General features: G+C 43.6%; 2 protein-coding genes and 1 long non-coding RNA gene across 3 annotated transcripts; 2 read left to right on the top strand and 1 right to left on the bottom strand.

Annotated features, from left to right (window-relative positions):
* The first annotated feature begins 1,593 nt into the window (after window positions 1-1,593).
* Window positions 1,594-11,927, top strand: otop1 (otopetrin 1). Its single transcript, XM_030418506.1, has 6 exons — window positions 1,594-2,282; window positions 2,494-2,630; window positions 3,358-3,416; window positions 3,631-3,761; window positions 7,380-8,287; window positions 9,943-11,927. The coding sequence occupies exons 1-6, from the start codon at window positions 1,898-1,900 to the stop codon at window positions 10,111-10,113; spliced, it is 1,791 nt and encodes a 596-aa protein (XP_030274366.1). The 5' UTR covers window positions 1,594-1,897; the 3' UTR covers window positions 10,114-11,927.
* Window positions 6,449-13,414, bottom strand: LOC115582532 (uncharacterized). The gene is made up of 2 exons (XR_003984182.1): window positions 13,281-13,414; window positions 6,449-8,198 (listed from the first exon to the last, which is right to left on the bottom strand). It is a non-coding gene; the product is annotated as an uncharacterized LOC115582532 (long non-coding RNA).
* A 422-nt stretch (window positions 13,415-13,836) lies between these two features.
* drd5a (dopamine receptor D5a) lies at window positions 13,837-16,099 on the top strand. The gene has a single exon (XM_030418507.1). The coding sequence runs from the start codon at window positions 14,462-14,464 to the stop codon at window positions 15,839-15,841; it is 1,380 nt and encodes a 459-aa protein (XP_030274367.1). The 5' UTR covers window positions 13,837-14,461; the 3' UTR covers window positions 15,842-16,099.
* Window positions 16,100-18,601: the final 2,502 nt, after the last annotated feature.

The following is an 18,601-nucleotide window of genomic DNA, read 5'->3' as shown; positions in this document are numbered from 1 at the left end:
TTTGTACTGTTTTTTTTTGGGGGGGGGGGGGGGATGCAAACAACAGAGAGTTCGAGCGCTTCCAGATTTAATCAAAAATGTTCAGACTTAATCAATCGCCCATTAAGGCGCCTGATAATGAAGAGATTAGACTCTTTTTCTTTATCGCGCTGACTGTCAGTGATCAAGAAATCGATACTCGCTGAGATGTGCTGTTCAGGAGCATGAATGGACTGTCTAACCTCGTGACGCTTTTGTAGCGTGTCGTTCGCGAGAGGCTGACGGGCCAGGTTGGTGTCTGATGTCTCCTGCACGTGACATGCGCAGATCCTAGATGTGTTAACGAAGGAAAAATAAACGGAATAGCTGTTTGGCTTATACGCACACGTGTATCAATGGCAGAGCTGAAGCTACCACGGTGTGTACACATGGCATGCGAGTTCGTGTGCGCAATTACGCGCCGTTTCCTTGCGCACGGTCCCCATCGCTATCTGTGCTGTGTGTTTTCAATGCATGTAACATGGATATCTTCTGTAAACCTCGGAGGAGGAACAAAGACCGAACACACAGAACAGACTGTAGTGCTGCTAGTTTTTAATCAATTGATCCGATATGCGTAAAATAAAGATATTCCGGAAATTGATATTAGTAAATCATGGCTGCTGCACTTATTAACCATTAAATATCCGCATTAGGACGCTCAGCTACTTGCCCCAACGGCGTGTTGTTGTTTTAATGTGTTTTTGAGTCCAAGTTGCTGGACTAGGTTGACTCATGCGTCCTGAGGGACTGACAGCACTCCTAAAGCAGAATAGGAGCTATTGTGAAGCCGCTGCCGCCTCATGTATCCGTTTCACTAACTCTGTTTCACTTTTTAATCAGGCAGTTTTTTTTTTTCAAAGAAGGTCCCATATTTGCTTTTTTAAAAATTGATCAATGACTTGATTAAGTCCTGAACACCACTCCCATCACCCATCACACCAATCACCTCTGAGTGTATGTGAGCGGTCCCTCTATTGTTATGCTGATTGCGCGCATCCGCCCAGGTTATTTCTATTGAACCAGCGGTGACATATAAAAGCTCTCAGTGCTGACGGTCTCACTGCTCTCCGTCATGCACACACAAAAAGCCATTGAGAATTTGACCGATGAAATTGGATACTTCTTTTTTTTTCCACACTAAAAGTTTCTAACCCGCACATCTCAACAACAAGTCGGACATAAAGCTTTGAGGAGCTGGCACTTGGATCTTAAGTGCTGTCAGGACAGGTCACTCGCCTCCAGCCTGCAAAAATCGCAGGTTTGTGAAATGTCATCTTTCTTTTCATCTCATCCAGGCCTGCATGCTTAACACCCGATAGCTACCCTGAGAGGATTTCAGCAGACTTGGACACACTGGCTGGCAGCGACTCTGAAGAGGTGGATTTGGGCGAAGCTCGTTTTCTTTTCTTTCTTTTTTTCCCCCCTTCTCTCCCCCCCCTCCCCCCCTTTTTTTTTTTTTGCTGTTATTGTGGATCATTCCGTGCTTAGTGTTTTTGCTTCTTTAGGCGGTGAATGGTTGGCACGGCGAGCCCAGTGATTTCTCTGAATCATATGGGAGTTTCAAGAGGACGGGCGTCCGGGATCACCAAAGACTGAAACGCAATCTCCCATTTTCAGTTACAAGGCCAGATATTTCAGTTTCAGGGTTACAAGATGACAATGGCATCTATCAAGTCCATCCTCAGCGAGGCTGGACATGGAAACTATGCGTGACCACTGAGCCGGACCTTGAAGATTGAATGAGCATGTTTGGCACAGTACCTACTCTGCTGAATCCCCACCTTGTAGCAACAGGTTACGCACCTGGCCTCCCTCAAATGCACTTATAGCGCGTGGCTTTGACTTGACTCTTCTCTCGGCACCGTAGTTTATATACATGTCTCCCACCATGGTGGAACACAGCGGCCTGGATATAATGTGTCTGAACAAGTACTGCCACAGTTCCTCCTCGTCGTCCAGCTCCGAGCAGGACAAGAAGATTTTCTCGAAACTAAAGCGCAGCTTGTCGGGGGACTATCCGAGGAAGAACGCGGAGTTCCTCAGCGGTCAGTACGGGACCAACCTGCTGCTGATCGGGGCGGCGTTGATGCTGGCTATTGCGCACCATGGGCCCTCTGTCAAGGAAGAGCATCTGCTGTCCTTCGTCACCTGCCTCATGATCCTCCAGCTGATCTGGATGATGTGGTACATCCTGGTGCGGGACAGACAGAAGAACACGCGGACTGAGAAAGATGTCCACGCTACAACATGTTGGATAAGAGGTGAGTTTGTAAGATTACGCACAAGATGACAAGGGTCAGTGCGTAAAATGGCAAATTCAAGTTTATCCTCCCCATCTATAATCATAATGTTGACAAGAACTCAGGGTTTGACGAATTGAAGAACACCCGGAAATGATTTGTTTTGCCATAATTGTTTTTCATTAATCAGTGGCAATAACAACTTGATCTTTATTACTTCATTCCTCGGTAGGTGGTTTGACTCTCCTTGCACTCCTTTCACTGATCATGGACGCTTTCCGAATCGGGTATTATGTTGGATATCAGTCTTGTGTGTCGGCCGTGCTCGGGGTATATCCTGTCATCCATGCAACCCACACCATAGCGCAGGTAAGTTTACAACCCCACTTTAATTTCAATAAGGTGATAATCTTTCAGCAGTGTTGGACACTGTGTCTTTTTTTTCCTCCCGTGCACCACTTAACCAGGTAGGTCTGCGAATAATGTGCTCTTTGTTGCTGAGGCGAGTACACAGTTGCTGCAACACTATAATCCTGTCATTGTCCATGTTACATGAGTGTAGCTGCATATGACGAGATTAATCCTGCCGGTGAATGGATTTTAAGGATTCTGACGATGCTGCTCTTGGAATATGGTTTTACATTTACATGGTGCACCATGTAGTTTTGGGGCAGAAATTAAACAGAAAATAAGATAAAATAAACAAAATAATTTTCATGACTTTAATGTAACACAGTTTCATCCTGTTTTACTTTGTTAATATTTTGCACCTTTCTAACTCTAAACACTCTTCTGGGGAGCTTAGAGCCCTTAGAGGAAAATAAGATCCCCAGAACACTGTTTGAAGCTACAAAAAAAAAAAAAAAAAGGTGGCAGGGTCCGCCACATAGAAACTAATTAAAACAGAATGAAATTGTCCTTTAAGGTCAGTTTGTCTATTCAGTCATAAAAACAAAGTTTTTTTGTTTAGGCATAAAAAAACAGTCTGTGAGGATCTTTATCTTCTGATTAAGTTGTTTCCCTGAAACTACACAGTGCACCTTTAAGATAATGTGTTCTGAAGCTCTTGATATGAAGGTCTTGTGTCTTCTTTCAGGTGCATTTTCTCTGGTTTCACATCAAAGATGTCATCAAAAGCTTTGAAACATTTGAGAGGTATGTGAAATATGTGATATTATCATTTAATTTCAAAAGACTTTAGCTGTTGTGATATCAATTCTGCTACAATAAATCATCAGTCACAAAAAATCTCACCAGCCACTAAAGAATGTGCATGATACGAACATGCATACACATCAAGTAAAATCCACTGCCACATGCTATTAAATGACCGCTCATCGACCTCGTCTTCAACTCTTTGTATCCACAGATTTGGTGTGATCCACGCAGTCTTTACCAACCTCCTCCTGTGGTGCAACGGTGTGATGTCAGAGGCTGAGCACTTCTTGAACAACCACAAGAGGAGACTCTCTGCCCTGGGCTACGGAAACCTCACTATAGGTAAGGGCCAAAGGGTCGATTGCTAGCTTGTACCTGGAAGGAAAAGTACAATAGTCCACTTGAGAGCTTGTCTCAATGGATGAAAGAAAAAGGAAGGAGAGGAGGGTTCGCGGTGGGGAAGGGAGGTTAGCTCGGCAGCCCAGTGGGTCTTGTTTGTGTTGAACGTCTCTCTATTAGGTTTCAGGAGAAACACAGCATTGCTGGCACTGATTCCCCCTCTCCAGCCCCTTTCCCCACACTTCAGCCACCACCACCCTCCTTGGCAACCCCCCGCTTGACCTCAGACGGCTTTGTCCCCCAGGCCGCTTTCTCCCAAGGGTGCTGCAATTACAGTAACTGATACATATAAACCTAGGGTTGGGGGGTTCAGCTGCTCCTCCTCATATCCGGCTGACTGTGAGGCTGGCTGCACCCTGACTGCTGTTCCCTTTTTAATTAAAGGGTGCAGTACCATAGTGGTCGCCTCCGGGGGGTGAGGGGATGGGAGTGGGTGAGTGAGGAGTACACGGCAGGGTTTTGTTGAGATGGTCTCCAGGGGCAGCAGCGTTACCACAGCGTGTTGTGGTGGGCTTGACAAGGAGTATAAAAAGTGCATTGTCATCAACTTCTAAGATACTCAGGTGTCCTGCTAATGAGCCAACATTCAAAATAATGAGTCTTGAGCCACAAGAGGAACTATAGAAAGTTGCTGCAAAAGTTTGAAAACAAACATTACTGAAACTTTTCATAGGCTTCTGTCGTGAAGATAAGTCTAATCTAGGAGCAGAAAAAATAAGAAGTGGCTAAAAATTGCCACCCTTGTTTGTAGGCAAGCCATGAAAAGCAGAAGTGGCCATGAGGACCGGCTCTGAATTTAGTATCAGCTGATTATCAAGCCGACTGTTGTGAAGATCCAACTTAGAAGATTATCAATCTAATATTGCCGGCACACAATAGTATGTTCATCTTTCAGATTGTCATCTTATCTTTGCGAATAACTGGATAGTTGGACCTCTTCATACCACTAATTATAGGAGATAACAATCAATCAATCAATCAATCAATCAATCAATCAATCAAACTTTATTTGTATAGCACCAATTCACAACAAAAGTCATCTCATGACACTTTCCAAATTGAGCAGGTCTGAACCAGGTCTACTCCTCAATATCCTTTATATGACGGTCCTTCCAATAATTGAGGTACTCATTAGTACTTTTATGATTAACCTTAATATGATTATATAAATGTTAATAAGACATTTAAAGCCACTTGCTTGCTTAATTAGGATTTAATTACTTCATGTTAATGAAAGCATCATTAGTTTATTTTGTTTATGAAAGCATTACAAAGACACTTAATTAATTAAACTTAAACTTATCTATGATGTTATTGCTAATAAAGCTCCCAAAAAGGTTAGTTAAGTTTTAACAATTAAATTTTAGGTAAGTGAGTTAAACTCAATAAATGTGCTTGTAATGCTGTTATAAACAATAAAATAAGTGCTTAACATTGCTGTACAATCCAACAATAAACGTGTTAATTAGTGTTTCTTTTACTAATTCTTACATAGTCTTTCGAATGTTAATAAGCACCTTACAAGGACTTATAAGAGCCTTATAACCTACCAACTGACGTTTATTACAAGCAGCTTAATGTAAAGCTTAATATCAGTTTTTGGTTTAACTGGTCAAAACTGGTAGATACACAGCACGTGACAAGTAGACTTTGCCACATCCCATAAAGGTTGAAAAAACGCTGCTTTTGTGAACAGACGTGTGGGCTTCTGATACTCGCTAATGCTCATTGTACTAATGCAGGCAGGTCCCAGGAGAGATTGTGTTTAACTCTGAAAATAAGATTGCATTGGAGCAAGACGATGTCAACACTCATCAGATCTAATCTGCATATGGAAATGACTCTCTTGAAACATGTAAGATTGGATTGGGTTAGGGTTCAGTGGCTATAATTATGCCTCCAGGCTCTCAAAGCATTCGTATTACTAACTAACTGCTCTTTCTCTACACAATGAAGTACTGATCTTCTCTTTGATTTTTATTTAGTCAAACGGGTGGTTTCCTATGCATGATAATTATTTCTTTACGTATCTAATATTGATTTGTTCTTATGCTAATTCTATTATCGACATTTTTGGTTTCTCGTCGTTGCTGCCAGTTAAGTATTATGTCCTGCTACAACCCTGATTAAAATAAACCGATGAGATGCTGTGGAAAACATAAATAAGGCAGAACTGAAGATAGTAAAAAGACAAAAACACTTAAGGTTTTACCTCATCAACCTTTTGTAAATATTTGCTTATTCTGAATTTGATGCAGGCACCATGTTTCTAACAAGTTGGGACAGGGGCAGCAAAAGACAAGCAAGGTTGTGAAATGCTCCCAAACACGTGTTTAGAAGATTCCACAGGTAAACTGGTTCACTGGTATCAGGTGATAGCATCATTATTGGGTATGAAAGGGGTGTCCTCAAAAGGCTCAGTCATTCACAAGCAAGGATAGGGCGAGGTTCAGCACTTTCTCAAACACATGATTCTATAAAGGATATTATTACATGGGCATGGTAAGCACAGTTTGTTTGCAAATGATTGCCTTTTTATTTATGTTTTACACAGTATTTGTGGAGCTGCGGTTGTAGATGGATGTGGTTTTGTTAATATTGTCTTAAAAAATAGACAAACTGTGACAGCGTAGGACATAAAATATATAACATTTATTCAACCAGGAAAAAACATTGAGATTAAAGTATGACGGAGCCAAGACAGGGTCAAAATAGCAGCATCAAGGACAATGCAAGACAAACAACAACAACAACAACAACAACAACAACAAGTCAAACCACAACAGCAGCTAGTACAATGAAATACATTTCGTAATACAGTAAATTGACAAAGTAACAATATTCAGGCATGTGTCAAGCAACTACACTTGGTAGTAACCGCTTCCATTATTCTGCATTTACCTCTATTTAAAGATATAATGACGGTGCATTATGTAAGAATTTCGACTTAAAACATTCAAACATTTACCAAAAAAAAACACCATGTGAGGAAATAATTTTGGCGTTATTTTAAACACGTGTATGTAACATGTTACAGAGATGTCTGCTGAAGTAGCATGATTACCAGCTAGCCCTGAGCCTGAAAGCCTCTTTCTCCAGGTAGTCCAAAGCTGTTGTGCAAGTGGTGTAAACACAAACACTCCCCCAGAAGTCTGGCTAGTTGCAGGGCTAACTGAGCTAACAAGCTAACAGTAGCTACAGCCATGTAATGTAACGGAATACAATCAGCAGTTTCTCTGGTGATATGCTGACCCTATCTGTTGGCAGAGTGAATTTAACAGGTGACAAATTCTTACACATTGCACCTTTAAGCTTGACCTGCAGATCACTCCAAGAACAAGGGCCGTAGTAGAACAGGCTGGATTTTTCAGCCTCCAACATGACAGAAGGCGCTGTTATTTGAATTTAAATTGAAGCCATGACCTGAGATTATGAATGTTTTGCAGAAAGAAAACCTTGAGTAAGTAGGAAAATCACCTAAAATTGTTGAGTAGATTAAGATGTATCAGTGTTGGAAAATGGATATATTTCTCATGAATCCCTTTGACTGTGTTTTTGCAGTGCACTCAGAGCCTCACTGTAACTGCACCACCAGCACCTGCTCCATGTTCTCCAGCAGCCTCTACTATCTCTATCCATTCAACATCGAGTACCACATCTTCGTCTCTGCCATGCTCTTTGTCATGTGGAAGAACATCGGACGGACCATTGACCTTTCCATGAACCGGAAAAGGTTGGCTACCAAAACCCAGGGCCTGACCTTAGGCCCCATTCTGGGTCTACTTGCACTGGCCAGCACTATCGGAATCCTGGTGGTCTACATCACCCATGTCGAGCAGTCCCTCCCAACGCGTCAGTCAGCCATTTCCATGTTCTACATATACGGCATCGTCATGCTGGTGATCATGTGCTCTGCTGGTGCTTCAGGTCTGCTCATATACCGAGCGGACCACATGCCGCTGGACACCACCAAGAACCCATCCAGACAGCTGGACACAGAGCTGCTGTTTGGGTCCTCTATCGGCTCCTGGCTCATGTCCTGGTGCAGTGTAGTGGCTGCGTTAGGCACCAACAGCAGTCCTCCTTACCGCTGGACCAACCTTGTCTACTCTCTGCTCATTGTGCTGGAGAAGTACATCCAGAATCTCTTCATCATAGAGTCCCTTTATCGCCAACAAGAGGATCAAGAGAGAGAGGACCCCGAGCTACTAGCATCTCCAGAAATCTTCTCGGTGACGTCCTCTTTGGCCCCTCCATACAACGGCATCATCAACCGGGCCTATGAGACTCCAGACAGGTCCTGTGTCACCATGGAGAGCGAGCAGGAGGGGAGCGGACAGGTGTATAGGTGTCCGAGGAAACCATCCGAGGTGCCGCTGCCTGTGGGAAACAAAGTAGGGGAGCCCCCAAATATAAAGAGGCAAATTCTGAAGAACATTGCTGTCTTCCTGCTAATGTGCAACATTTCGGTAAGAATTTCTACCTGTCTAATTTCGACCCAATTGCCAGCATAAATGTCATGTACGTTTTTGCAACACATCAGATAAGTTCTCTAGTTCTCTGTCGTCACCATACTGTGCTTATGCTCTGCTAAGGTTTAGGCACAAAAAACACCTGGTAATGGTTAGGAACACATCACGGTTTGGCTTCAAATATCTCTTGTGGTCACTGCAAACATGGCTGGTAAATGTCTAGAAGTCTCCTATAAAACACCCACTTCTGTTGCAACATACACGGTTGGAGATGACCCAACTTCACATGAAAAACGTTCTGTTTTGGTCGTCTGAGGGGCCCAGGTCCGCAGTGATCTGCCACAACAAAGACTAGTGCTGCAGTTGCCTGTTTGGCAGCCTTGTCACCTGTAACTTCACCACCATGCCCTCCACCTCCAGTTTGGATGAATCTGTGGTTTGCAGAAACATTTACTGCTAACATGATATCCTCTTAAACCTCATTATGTCTCTATGAACAGATGTCTGCATATTGTTGCAGAATCTTTGGGCAAGGGACAAGATTTTGGTTTAGGAAGCATTCCCATTTGTAGCCGGAGTAGTATCGACCACCTTTGAGTGGGCTTTGGTTGCATCCAGGTAAACAGTCGGTGTCGAGAGCAAAAGAGGCATCAGGGATTGACCGAAATATTATCTTGGAACCCACTGGCTATCATCTTATCATGATTTAGCTTTTTGTTACATTTTAACAGTTTAAATGCATCCATTCGCATATTTCTATTTATTGAGATTAGTCGTCTCTTCATGCCAACTCCATCTTCATGTCTCAAGTTGCTAATTCGACTGTAAACACATGGGAGAGGAAGTGTTGGCCCACATATCTGGTTATCCACTGGCTACAGAGGCTAAATCATCATCAGATTATAGCCGATGGATTTCAAGATGGATACCTGCCAAATTGATCACTGAATGTAGACTTAATTAGATTGAGGCAAGTTTTGCAGTGTACTGTAGAAGGTCTTATAATAATGGCAATCATAATGGCAACAATCCAAAACATATATTTATTAACTGAATGCATACATAAAGATCTGAAACTAAACAAGATTTACTCATCCAGATTTCCACTTAACTTCCCTGTAAGTCTATTCATACTATCTTTATCTCGGAAGCTGCTGATTGATGTCACACATAGGGACAAACACACACCTTATTCTGCCTTCAGGATGTTTTAGTGTCTTTCAGCACATTGTTTTGGTCTTCTTGCCTTATAGCTCACTCTCACTGCTCTCATCAACCTTGTTTAAGACATAGACAGGAGCTGTTTTCAGCAAAAAAAGGCCACTGTACACTTCCTGCTGAGCACCAAACAGCCAAAAGACAAAGTTAGCGACTAGTTGGTAAACACATTGGAGCATTAATCAGCTATGGAAGACTGAATGCTCGACTTACATTTGCAGAAACACCATTTCAATTGAATGCCATCTTTGCTCGTTGGCTAATAGATGTTTGAATAGGCAACTGTTTACCAACATGTTAGCCCCAATAACTTAATAAATAATGGCGATAATATGACAATGTGATGCATACAGCTTGCTGTGCTGCCCTCAAGTGGTTAAATTTTTTTTATATCTATGACTGCAGATTTAACTCCTTTCATTTCTTTCTTTCAGCTATGGATCCTTCCTGCCTTTGGCTGCCGGCCACAGTACGACAACGGATTGGAACAGGAGACATTTGGCTTCAGCATATGGACCACAGTTCTCAATTTCGCCATTCCTTTGAACCTTTTCTACCGCATGCACTCAGTCGCCTCCCTCTTCGAGGTGTTCCGCCGGGTCTGACAGAATAGCAGATGACTGACAATGCCAGATAACATGCACAGGAACACTTGTCACCATCGGCTACGGGGGAGTGTCTCAGAGCGCAGGTCAACCGTTCAGGAGGCAGTCTGGGTCACACTCCGACAGACATGAAAGCAAGCCGTGGAGACAAACAAAACAGTGTGGGGATTACAGAGGAAGACAAACCTATTAGTCTGTGTTCCTTGAAGAATTACTTTGTGTAATGTGAGGCTTATTCAAGATTGCGATGAAAAGAACCTTTCTACCTTTTGTCCTGTAATCACATGTCAGTACGTTATTCCTCACTGATACATCATGTAAAATGCTGTATCTGCCACGCACATGTAATAACTGAGAGTATACCACAAAACAAAACAGCTACTGGAACACCTATTAGTCTCAAATATCTAATAATGTAATAGTACTGTACCTAACGGAGCCACACTGGTGTTCCACTTGACTCATATTTTATCTGCATGTGAAATGATCATACTGTATATGGAGATGGTTCTCATTTACTTCTCTTAGTAGTTCAAGTAGTTTAAGGGAACACTTGAGCTACACTGATAGTGACAATCTTAGCACTATATTTTGAATAATCTCTATGAGTTGGACTATAGTTCTCAGAAGTAGGACCTGCCTCTCTCAGTCATTTAAGGGTCATCATTGTCCATTTGTACGGTGAATGGTAAGTTACGTTCAAAATGTTGTTACTAGGTAGCGCAACTGTTTTTGTTATACCGGAGCCCTGTGTATCAGCATTAGATTAAGAAGTGCAAGGTGAGATAACAAATGTCCTGACAAACAGGTTTCCCATCTACACACTGACAACACTGAACTTTTCATTTACAGTGAGGTCCAAAAGTCTGAGACCACATTAAAATCATCTAATATTCACGTAAACCAGTGAGGAGAGTGAATGAAAGCATCAGAAGTCAAATTGTAAGCTGAAGCAAAGAAGGGCTTTCGCAAGGTTAAATCATGGCTAGACTAAAGGTTTCCAGGAGTAAGTGAGTTAAACTCTAAAATGCCAGTGACCACTCCATCAATACATCGAGCTTAGGTCCCTGAAAGATAGAAGAAGAAGAAGTAACTTCATCACAAATACAGTCATCGGGTTTTTCACAAACTTGTGGAGTCCGTACCAGCTCGAGTGCATCCGTCATTAAAGCAAAAGGGGAACATACCAAATACTAAGATATTCTGACATTCATTGCCCTTTTTAATTGATTGGACTTTTCACGAGATTGGCACATGATAGGCAATGGTATTATCATTTGTAATTAAAGAAAGCATTGTTACATTTGAAACAAATGCAAAAACGAAGTAGACTAGTGGTCTCAGTCTTTTTGACCCCGCTGTATGTGAGCATGAAAAGGCACTAATGTTGCTAGAATGAGGTGCATTTTATCATTAAATTGGGAATCTTGTATTGGAATACTTTAAGGATTATTATGCCAGATTCTTACAAAATCAATTGTTGCAGTGATAACCTTAGACCAGAGATTGTATGTTTACACCAGAAGGATCAATAGAAAAAACACCCCAGTCTGTGACATTAACATGAATAGCAGATTAACTGTCTACTTGTACTGTATAATTTTATATCAAATCAATGTATATCTTCAGCTAAGCGAGTTCTCAACCTGGTGCTATCCACTGTATGTGTTCTCACTATGTGCCAACGTGTGGTAAAACCCTTGTTTTTGTAGGTGCAAACTGCAATATTATATTATCTCTGTAAATACTGTCATGCTGATCAGAATCATCATTCAGAAACTGTGATATGATTTTGTGTAATTACACTGAAATGGTGCTCATATGCAATTATGTGTACAATAGTGATGAATGCATATCTTTCGCCTTATTGAAATAAAGAATAGTTTTCTTTTTGTTTCATATACAAGACTTGTCAAATCTCTAGGGTCAAAAAGGCTGAGACCACAAGTCAAAATGATATGATTATAATTTTGCTTAAAAATAAATAAATAATTGTAATAGCACACTATTCATTACAAATAATGACAAGACGAATAGTTTCAATGAGAGTTGAATGTTAGCAAAAATGTCCATGAAATTCTGTGACATCACAGGAAGCTTTGTGGAACATCATGTTTTGAACAAACTTATGGAGTCCATGCCAGCTGGAGTGTGTGCTGTCATTAAAGCACAGGGGGAACATACCACATATCAAGATTTTGTGAACACTGGACAGCATGGACATTTTTGACAACAAGCATGACAACCCCCCTCCCCCAACGCTTCTTGTGATGTCACAGAATTTCATAGACAGTTCTCAAAGATTCAGCTTTTCACTAAAACTCTTCATATTATAATGTGTAATGGTCCCAGCCTTGTCTGCTCTCCTGAACACCGAGGAACTCTCTGGAGTGTTCCTACATTTTTGCTCATTTTCTCAATGGGCTGCAGGTGTAGAAGCTCTTTGCACCACAGGATGGCGCCACATGTTTATATTTTTGAGGAGTTTGATTGGACTGTCCTAAAGCTTCTATACTATAGGCATCCATAGCTTGGATGGTTGCCTCATCACTTCTTATAAATGCCTGCTTCTTGCAAAAATCTCCATAAAACTCCTGAAGACGCAGTTCAGTTTTAAGGAGAAGAAATCAAATACATTCTCACAAAAACAAAACTTTGAACTTTATGTTGTGGCTGAATTTAAACTAATGATGATCCGACAACTATTAGAAAAATACATATTGAAACAAAATAACGTAACTGATTTCATTTTGTGATTCTCCCCCACGCCGTCACTGCAGCAACACTATTCAACATAAACGCATTTAGAGATTAACCTCCGTGGCCATGGTGCCATATCATAGTAGAACACCGGCATCTGTGGTAACATCTGTCTGAACGTAAAGATTTACATGTGTGTGTCGGACACAGGTTGCTTCCTGGCATGACATCCAGGGATTATAGGTCACTCCAGAGAATTTGGCATCGGGCGTAGAGGAGATTATTTTGACGTCACGTCAGAACGATCTGACAGGCAAGCAGACATATCTAAAAATATCCGTGACGTTTCAAAGCCGGAAACGCCACTGCTGCTGCTGCTCTCGCAGCTCCGCACACGGAGACGCAGCAGCGCGCAGAGCTCCTGGCTCTGAACATGCCCGCTGAGAGTGTGAATGAATGTGACTCACCTGTTCAGGCAGAGGCGGGTGAGCTGTGACCTCCAGCCGGCGGAGGGCAAAAAAACCCACCAGAATTCCGTGAAAGTCTGAGAAAGGATTTGTTAATGTGTGAACAGACCCGTCGGCTTTTTGAGGCGCACGGTTGAAATTATTTCACCAGGGTGAAAATGACTCAATTCACTGATGCTTAAACTTAGAAAATAATATGTGTGTGAGAGAGTTTAAGTTGCCTTACTCTGCACCAGAGGTGTATCTCAGCCATGGGAGTGTGGTGCTGCTTATACACGTATGAATCTAATGCGGGATCATTCATGGTTTAGATAGATAGATAGATAGATAGATAGATAGAATGATAGATAGATAGATAGATAGATAGATAGATAGATAGAATGATAGATAGATAGACTGGTGCTTTTGCGTTACGCTCGAGGGTGTTTTCTTTTTCAGCACCATGGACAGCTCAGCCAGTGCCAGTACTACAGCCTGTGAGAGGCTCATGTCTCTTCACAACTATTGATCATGCATAATAAGTGGACTGACTCTGTTTGTCTACAGCCTGTCTACAACACACGAAACACGGTTAAATGCACCCAGTAGCTGCTTTGGTCGTCACAAACTTGGATCGTGGATCTCCCTGCATATTGTCACTCCTGTCACACGGACTAACCACAGTTCGCAGACCGCTCTGACTGATTTCGACTTTTTAATCACACACTTTGAAACCAAACGATGAGAACCCCTCGAAAATGTTGACGGCTTCCTCACACCCCTCTCCTAACGCAGTGCACAGTCGTGCGTAACACCACGCACAGAGGAGGCGTGATGCTGTCTGCGCGCAGACCTGGTTAGGTAAGTGTGTGTTCAGGCTGCAGGGACTCCCTCCTTACCCACGCCGCGCTCAGGATACCTCGGACTGGAGAGATTCACAGAGGCAGCCAGATCAGACGACCGAGCCCGGCCAGACTGCAACATGCGCTCGCCACTGCTCGCTGCGTTTCAGCCCCTCAGCGCACCTGGCACGTCGCTCGGCTCAATTTTAACGCGCTCACTTCTCTCTCTTCGTCTGTTTTGCTCTCCATATCATGCTGGCAGTCGAGCGGGTCAATGGGGACCACACGGTGAATGGCTGTTAACTGCGCCCGTCACCGCGCACGGAGCTATGGACTGCAGTTTTACTTGAAGAGAGGCACATGGAGAACCCAGCCAAGTATCTGTCATCGGTGCAGAGGACTGACTCTGTGCCGGCACCCCTGGGAGAGATTATGTGGAACAGCACCGAAACAGAGGCAACAGACGACGGGAGGAAGGATATGGTGGTGCGCACGGTGACGGGCTGCCTGCTGTCCCTGCTCATCCTATGGACCCTGCTGGGGAACATCCTGGTGTGCGCCGCGGTGCTGCGCTTTCGGCACCTGCGGACCAAAGTCACCAACATTTTCATCGTCTCCCTGGCTCTATCGGATTTATTCGTGGCCGTCCTGGTGATGCCTTGGAAAGCTGTGGCAGAGGTGGCGGGGTACTGGCCGTTTGGCACTTTCTGTAACGTGTGGGTCGCTTTTGACATTATGTGCTCCACCGCCTCAATCCTCAACCTCTGCATCATCAGCGTGGATAGATACTGGGCCATCTCGAGCCCCTTCCGCTACGAGAGGAAAATGACCCAGCGTGTTGCCTTTGTTATGATAAGCATCACTTGGACGTTGTCTGTGCTCATTTCATTCATACCGGTCCAGCTCAACTGGCACAAAGCCAACGCTGACGACGCAGCCGGGGCGCACAACTCCTCCACTCGGCAGGTGGAGGAAAACTGCGACTCCAGCCTGAGCAGGGAGTATGCGATATCCTCCTCTTTGATAAGTTTCTATATTCCCGTGGCAATTATGATTGTGACTTACACCAGAATATACCGGATTGCGCAAATACAAATCAGAAGAATAGCCTCCTTGGAGAGGGCGGCAGAGCACGCGCAAAGTTGCAGGAGCAACAGAATAGAGTGCCAACACCACACCACCTTGAAGACTTCGATCAAGCGGGAAACCAAAGTGTTCAAAACTCTGTCGGTGATTATGGGCGTGTTTGTGTGCTGCTGGTTACCTTTCTTCGTCCTGAACTGCATGGTCCCGTTCTGCGACAGACCCGCCACGGACCGGGACGCGGGGCTGCCGTGCGTCAGCGAGACCACCTTCGACGTCTTCGTGTGGTTCGGCTGGACCAACTCCTCCCTGAACCCCGTCATTTACGCCTTCAACGCCGAGTTCAGGAAGGCCTTCGCCAGCCTCCTGGGGTGTCGCAACTTCTGCTCCAACACGCCGGTGGAGACGGTGAACATCAGCAACGAGCTGGTCTCATATAATCAAGACACCCTCATCCACAAGGAGATCGTGAACGCCTACGTCAACATGATCCCCAACGTGGTTGAATGTATCGAGCACGAGGAGACTTTTGACAGGATTTCGCAGTTTTCTCACAACAACGAGAACCCCACCGACTCGGTTTGCGACCTAGAGGACTGCGAGGCGGACATCAGCCTCGACAGGATGTCCCCGTTCACACCTAATGGAATACACTGACTCCAACTTTAATGTTTCCCCGTGCGTAAAATGGATGTATTGATAATAACGCCATCGTTCATTCTGCTCCCATCTTCCCAAAAAAAAAAAAAAAGCTTCGACCAGGGGAGCTACTGAGCAGCGGCCCTCGCAGCTGCTGCGGGATCTATTTCATGACTTGCTCGTGGGCACTCCAGCAGGGCAGTGCCTCCGTAGCCGCCCTGCTATGCGTCATATATGAGATGTAATGTTGTCGTCCTGTTCTGGAAAACAAAAAAAGAAAAAAAAAAAAGTGATGTGTAGGTGTATATTTACATGACAAGTGAAGTCTGTGTTCATTTGTTCAAAGGTTCAGTGTAGTTGAAGCTGTTGTTTACGCGCAGGCGGAGCGTCCGTGTCTCGTGTCCATCCTGGGGGGGGGGGGGGGGGGGGGGTAACTCACAATGGAAAAACCTTTTTGCTGCTTAAAATCCTCACGTGTATCCAGTGCCCGTCTTATCCAACGAGTATGAAAACTGAGGGCAGCCTTACAGACAGTGCAAACCAAGACAGTTCTACTCAAATGCAGTCTTTTCCAGCGCCTTATAGCTTATTCAAAGAAGGAGTTTGGAGACATGAGAGGAATGTGTCTGTGTGGAGATTAAGTTACATGATGCCAAAATGCAGTATTAAAGTGTTTACCCACCCCAGTGACTCGTCCAGCACACCTGATCTGCACCTCATGGACTGTATGCAGTTTGACCCAGACTCCAGATGGCCTTTGATGGAGCAGAACATGCAGCTACAAACACATAACACTGGGCCTGTTTACACTGGATTCACTCATCCAAATCAAAGAACCCTGCAGCCATTGTAAGAGTAAAAAACTGTGACTTTTCTCTGATCTCTCGTTTCTCATTGAGGCCAAAAGAACGACTGAACGGTTCTGCTCTCTCAGGCGTACTGGGCTCACACTGAGCTCACAGAAGAAAGCAGAAAAAAAAAGAATCCACACTGTCCTGAATGACCAAAGATTTCAAGGAGTGAATCAATAACTCTGACACAATGAGGCGACGGAGTTTTGTCAGCCAGAGCAATGGTCGCTATGAACACACACACACACACACACACACACACACACACACACACACACGCACACACACACACACACGCACACAGACGTGTGTGAGGCCACTGGGTCAACACAACTGGATGTCACACACCAACTCTCCCACACCTCTCACCTCTTTAACTTTGTACTGTACAGATGACCTGATGATCTGAATGTATACTGCTGTCCTTTTAACAGTGACGTGTGTCATCATTTGTCTAATAAAATGCCGTCATGCTGAGAGGAACAGAGTGCTCTGGTGGTGTCTTCGTCAAGGTGACATTTACCTTTTCCCAACTTTCGCAGAGCTGGAGGAAACTTCACCTTTAGATTGCCTTTTTCATTTTGCCAGCATTCTGGACAGCGACTTGAGTCGTTTTTACCCCCCCAAATCTGACGCGTCTTTTTTAAAGGTTTGTTTTGGGCAGTTTGACAGCAGCAGAGAGTAACAGGAAAGGTTGGCAGAGAAACGGAAAGAGGGAGGGAGAGGGAGTGAGTGAGGGATGACATGCAACAGAGGTTCCCCGGTGGACTCAGACTGGGGAATCGTGGTTACGTGGCGCACATTTTATTGGCTGCGGCTCCTCCAAGACATTTCCTCAGACTGACCTGTCTTCCACGGGTTCAGACAGCTTATGCACTTCCTCTGGCAGGGACAATGAGTTTTGAATCCTGCAAGATAAAAGCTGCGCTGTTTCGTATATATCTAAAGAAACTGGGAAAAGTTGTTGAACTGCCAACAGCATCTGTCAGTTCAGTCTTTCAGCCAGCAGAAAAAAACCCAACCAAAAACCCACTGTGTGCAAATCCCTCCACCATTCCCAGCTTATATAGGTCTTGGCACTAAGTTAACAGATGACAGATGCCCCCTTTTTTATGAGAATAAACATAGAGATGATCGAAATTGACTTTTATCCTGGATCCTTTTATGCTGTCTACTTCACCCACAAACCTAAAGGTTTTTTTTTTCTTCTTAAAAGCAGAGATGAGCCAAAGTGCTGGACAAAACTGATGAGCTGCCCGAAAGCAAAAACATGCATATTTGAAAGTTAAAAAGAAAATCTGTGCCAATTATCTCAGGAGCCCTTGTTGTCTACATTATGTCCACAACAGGGAAGCTATTTGTGCAGCACAACAAAGAAGATAATTAAGAAGATACGCAACACAACTCAATTTGTGAGAGTTTTTCCCAAGTTTTTAATGTTAACCCACGCCTTGGGTCGTGTCCCCTTGACTCCCCTGGGACTTACACCAGTGAAACAGGTGAGTTTACCAGACCTCGAGGCTCAAAGCGACATTTGCATAACACACCAGAATCTCCAACCAAACTTTTCCAGCCGAGTTGCACGGTGAATAATGGAGGCACCAGGTTTTGACGAGAGAGAAGAATCCATGAAATAAAAGAGACAATATCTTTGGTTCTTCAGCATCAACTATAATACTCTAATATAGAAATTGTCCAACATTACATGAATGTATTACTTTCTGTAAACGTTCCAGTTCAACGGTGTAAAAATACATGATTATGTGTATGATGCTATCAAAATCATGATTAAGCAAAAGTATTGAAGTTTTACAAAACACATATGTACTCAAAGTATCAAAGCAAAAGTAGCCTCTGTGAGCAATAGGCTGTGTCTTTTTCATATCATATTTATAGATTGTAGTACTGAAGCATCAGTGCAGTGTGT

This window comes from Sparus aurata, chromosome 6, assembly GCF_900880675.1.
Source record: "Sparus aurata chromosome 6, fSpaAur1.1, whole genome shotgun sequence".
NCBI classification, from domain to species: domain Eukaryota; kingdom Metazoa; phylum Chordata; class Actinopteri; order Spariformes; family Sparidae; genus Sparus; species Sparus aurata.
This window is presented reverse-complemented; position numbering and strand designations above follow the sequence as displayed.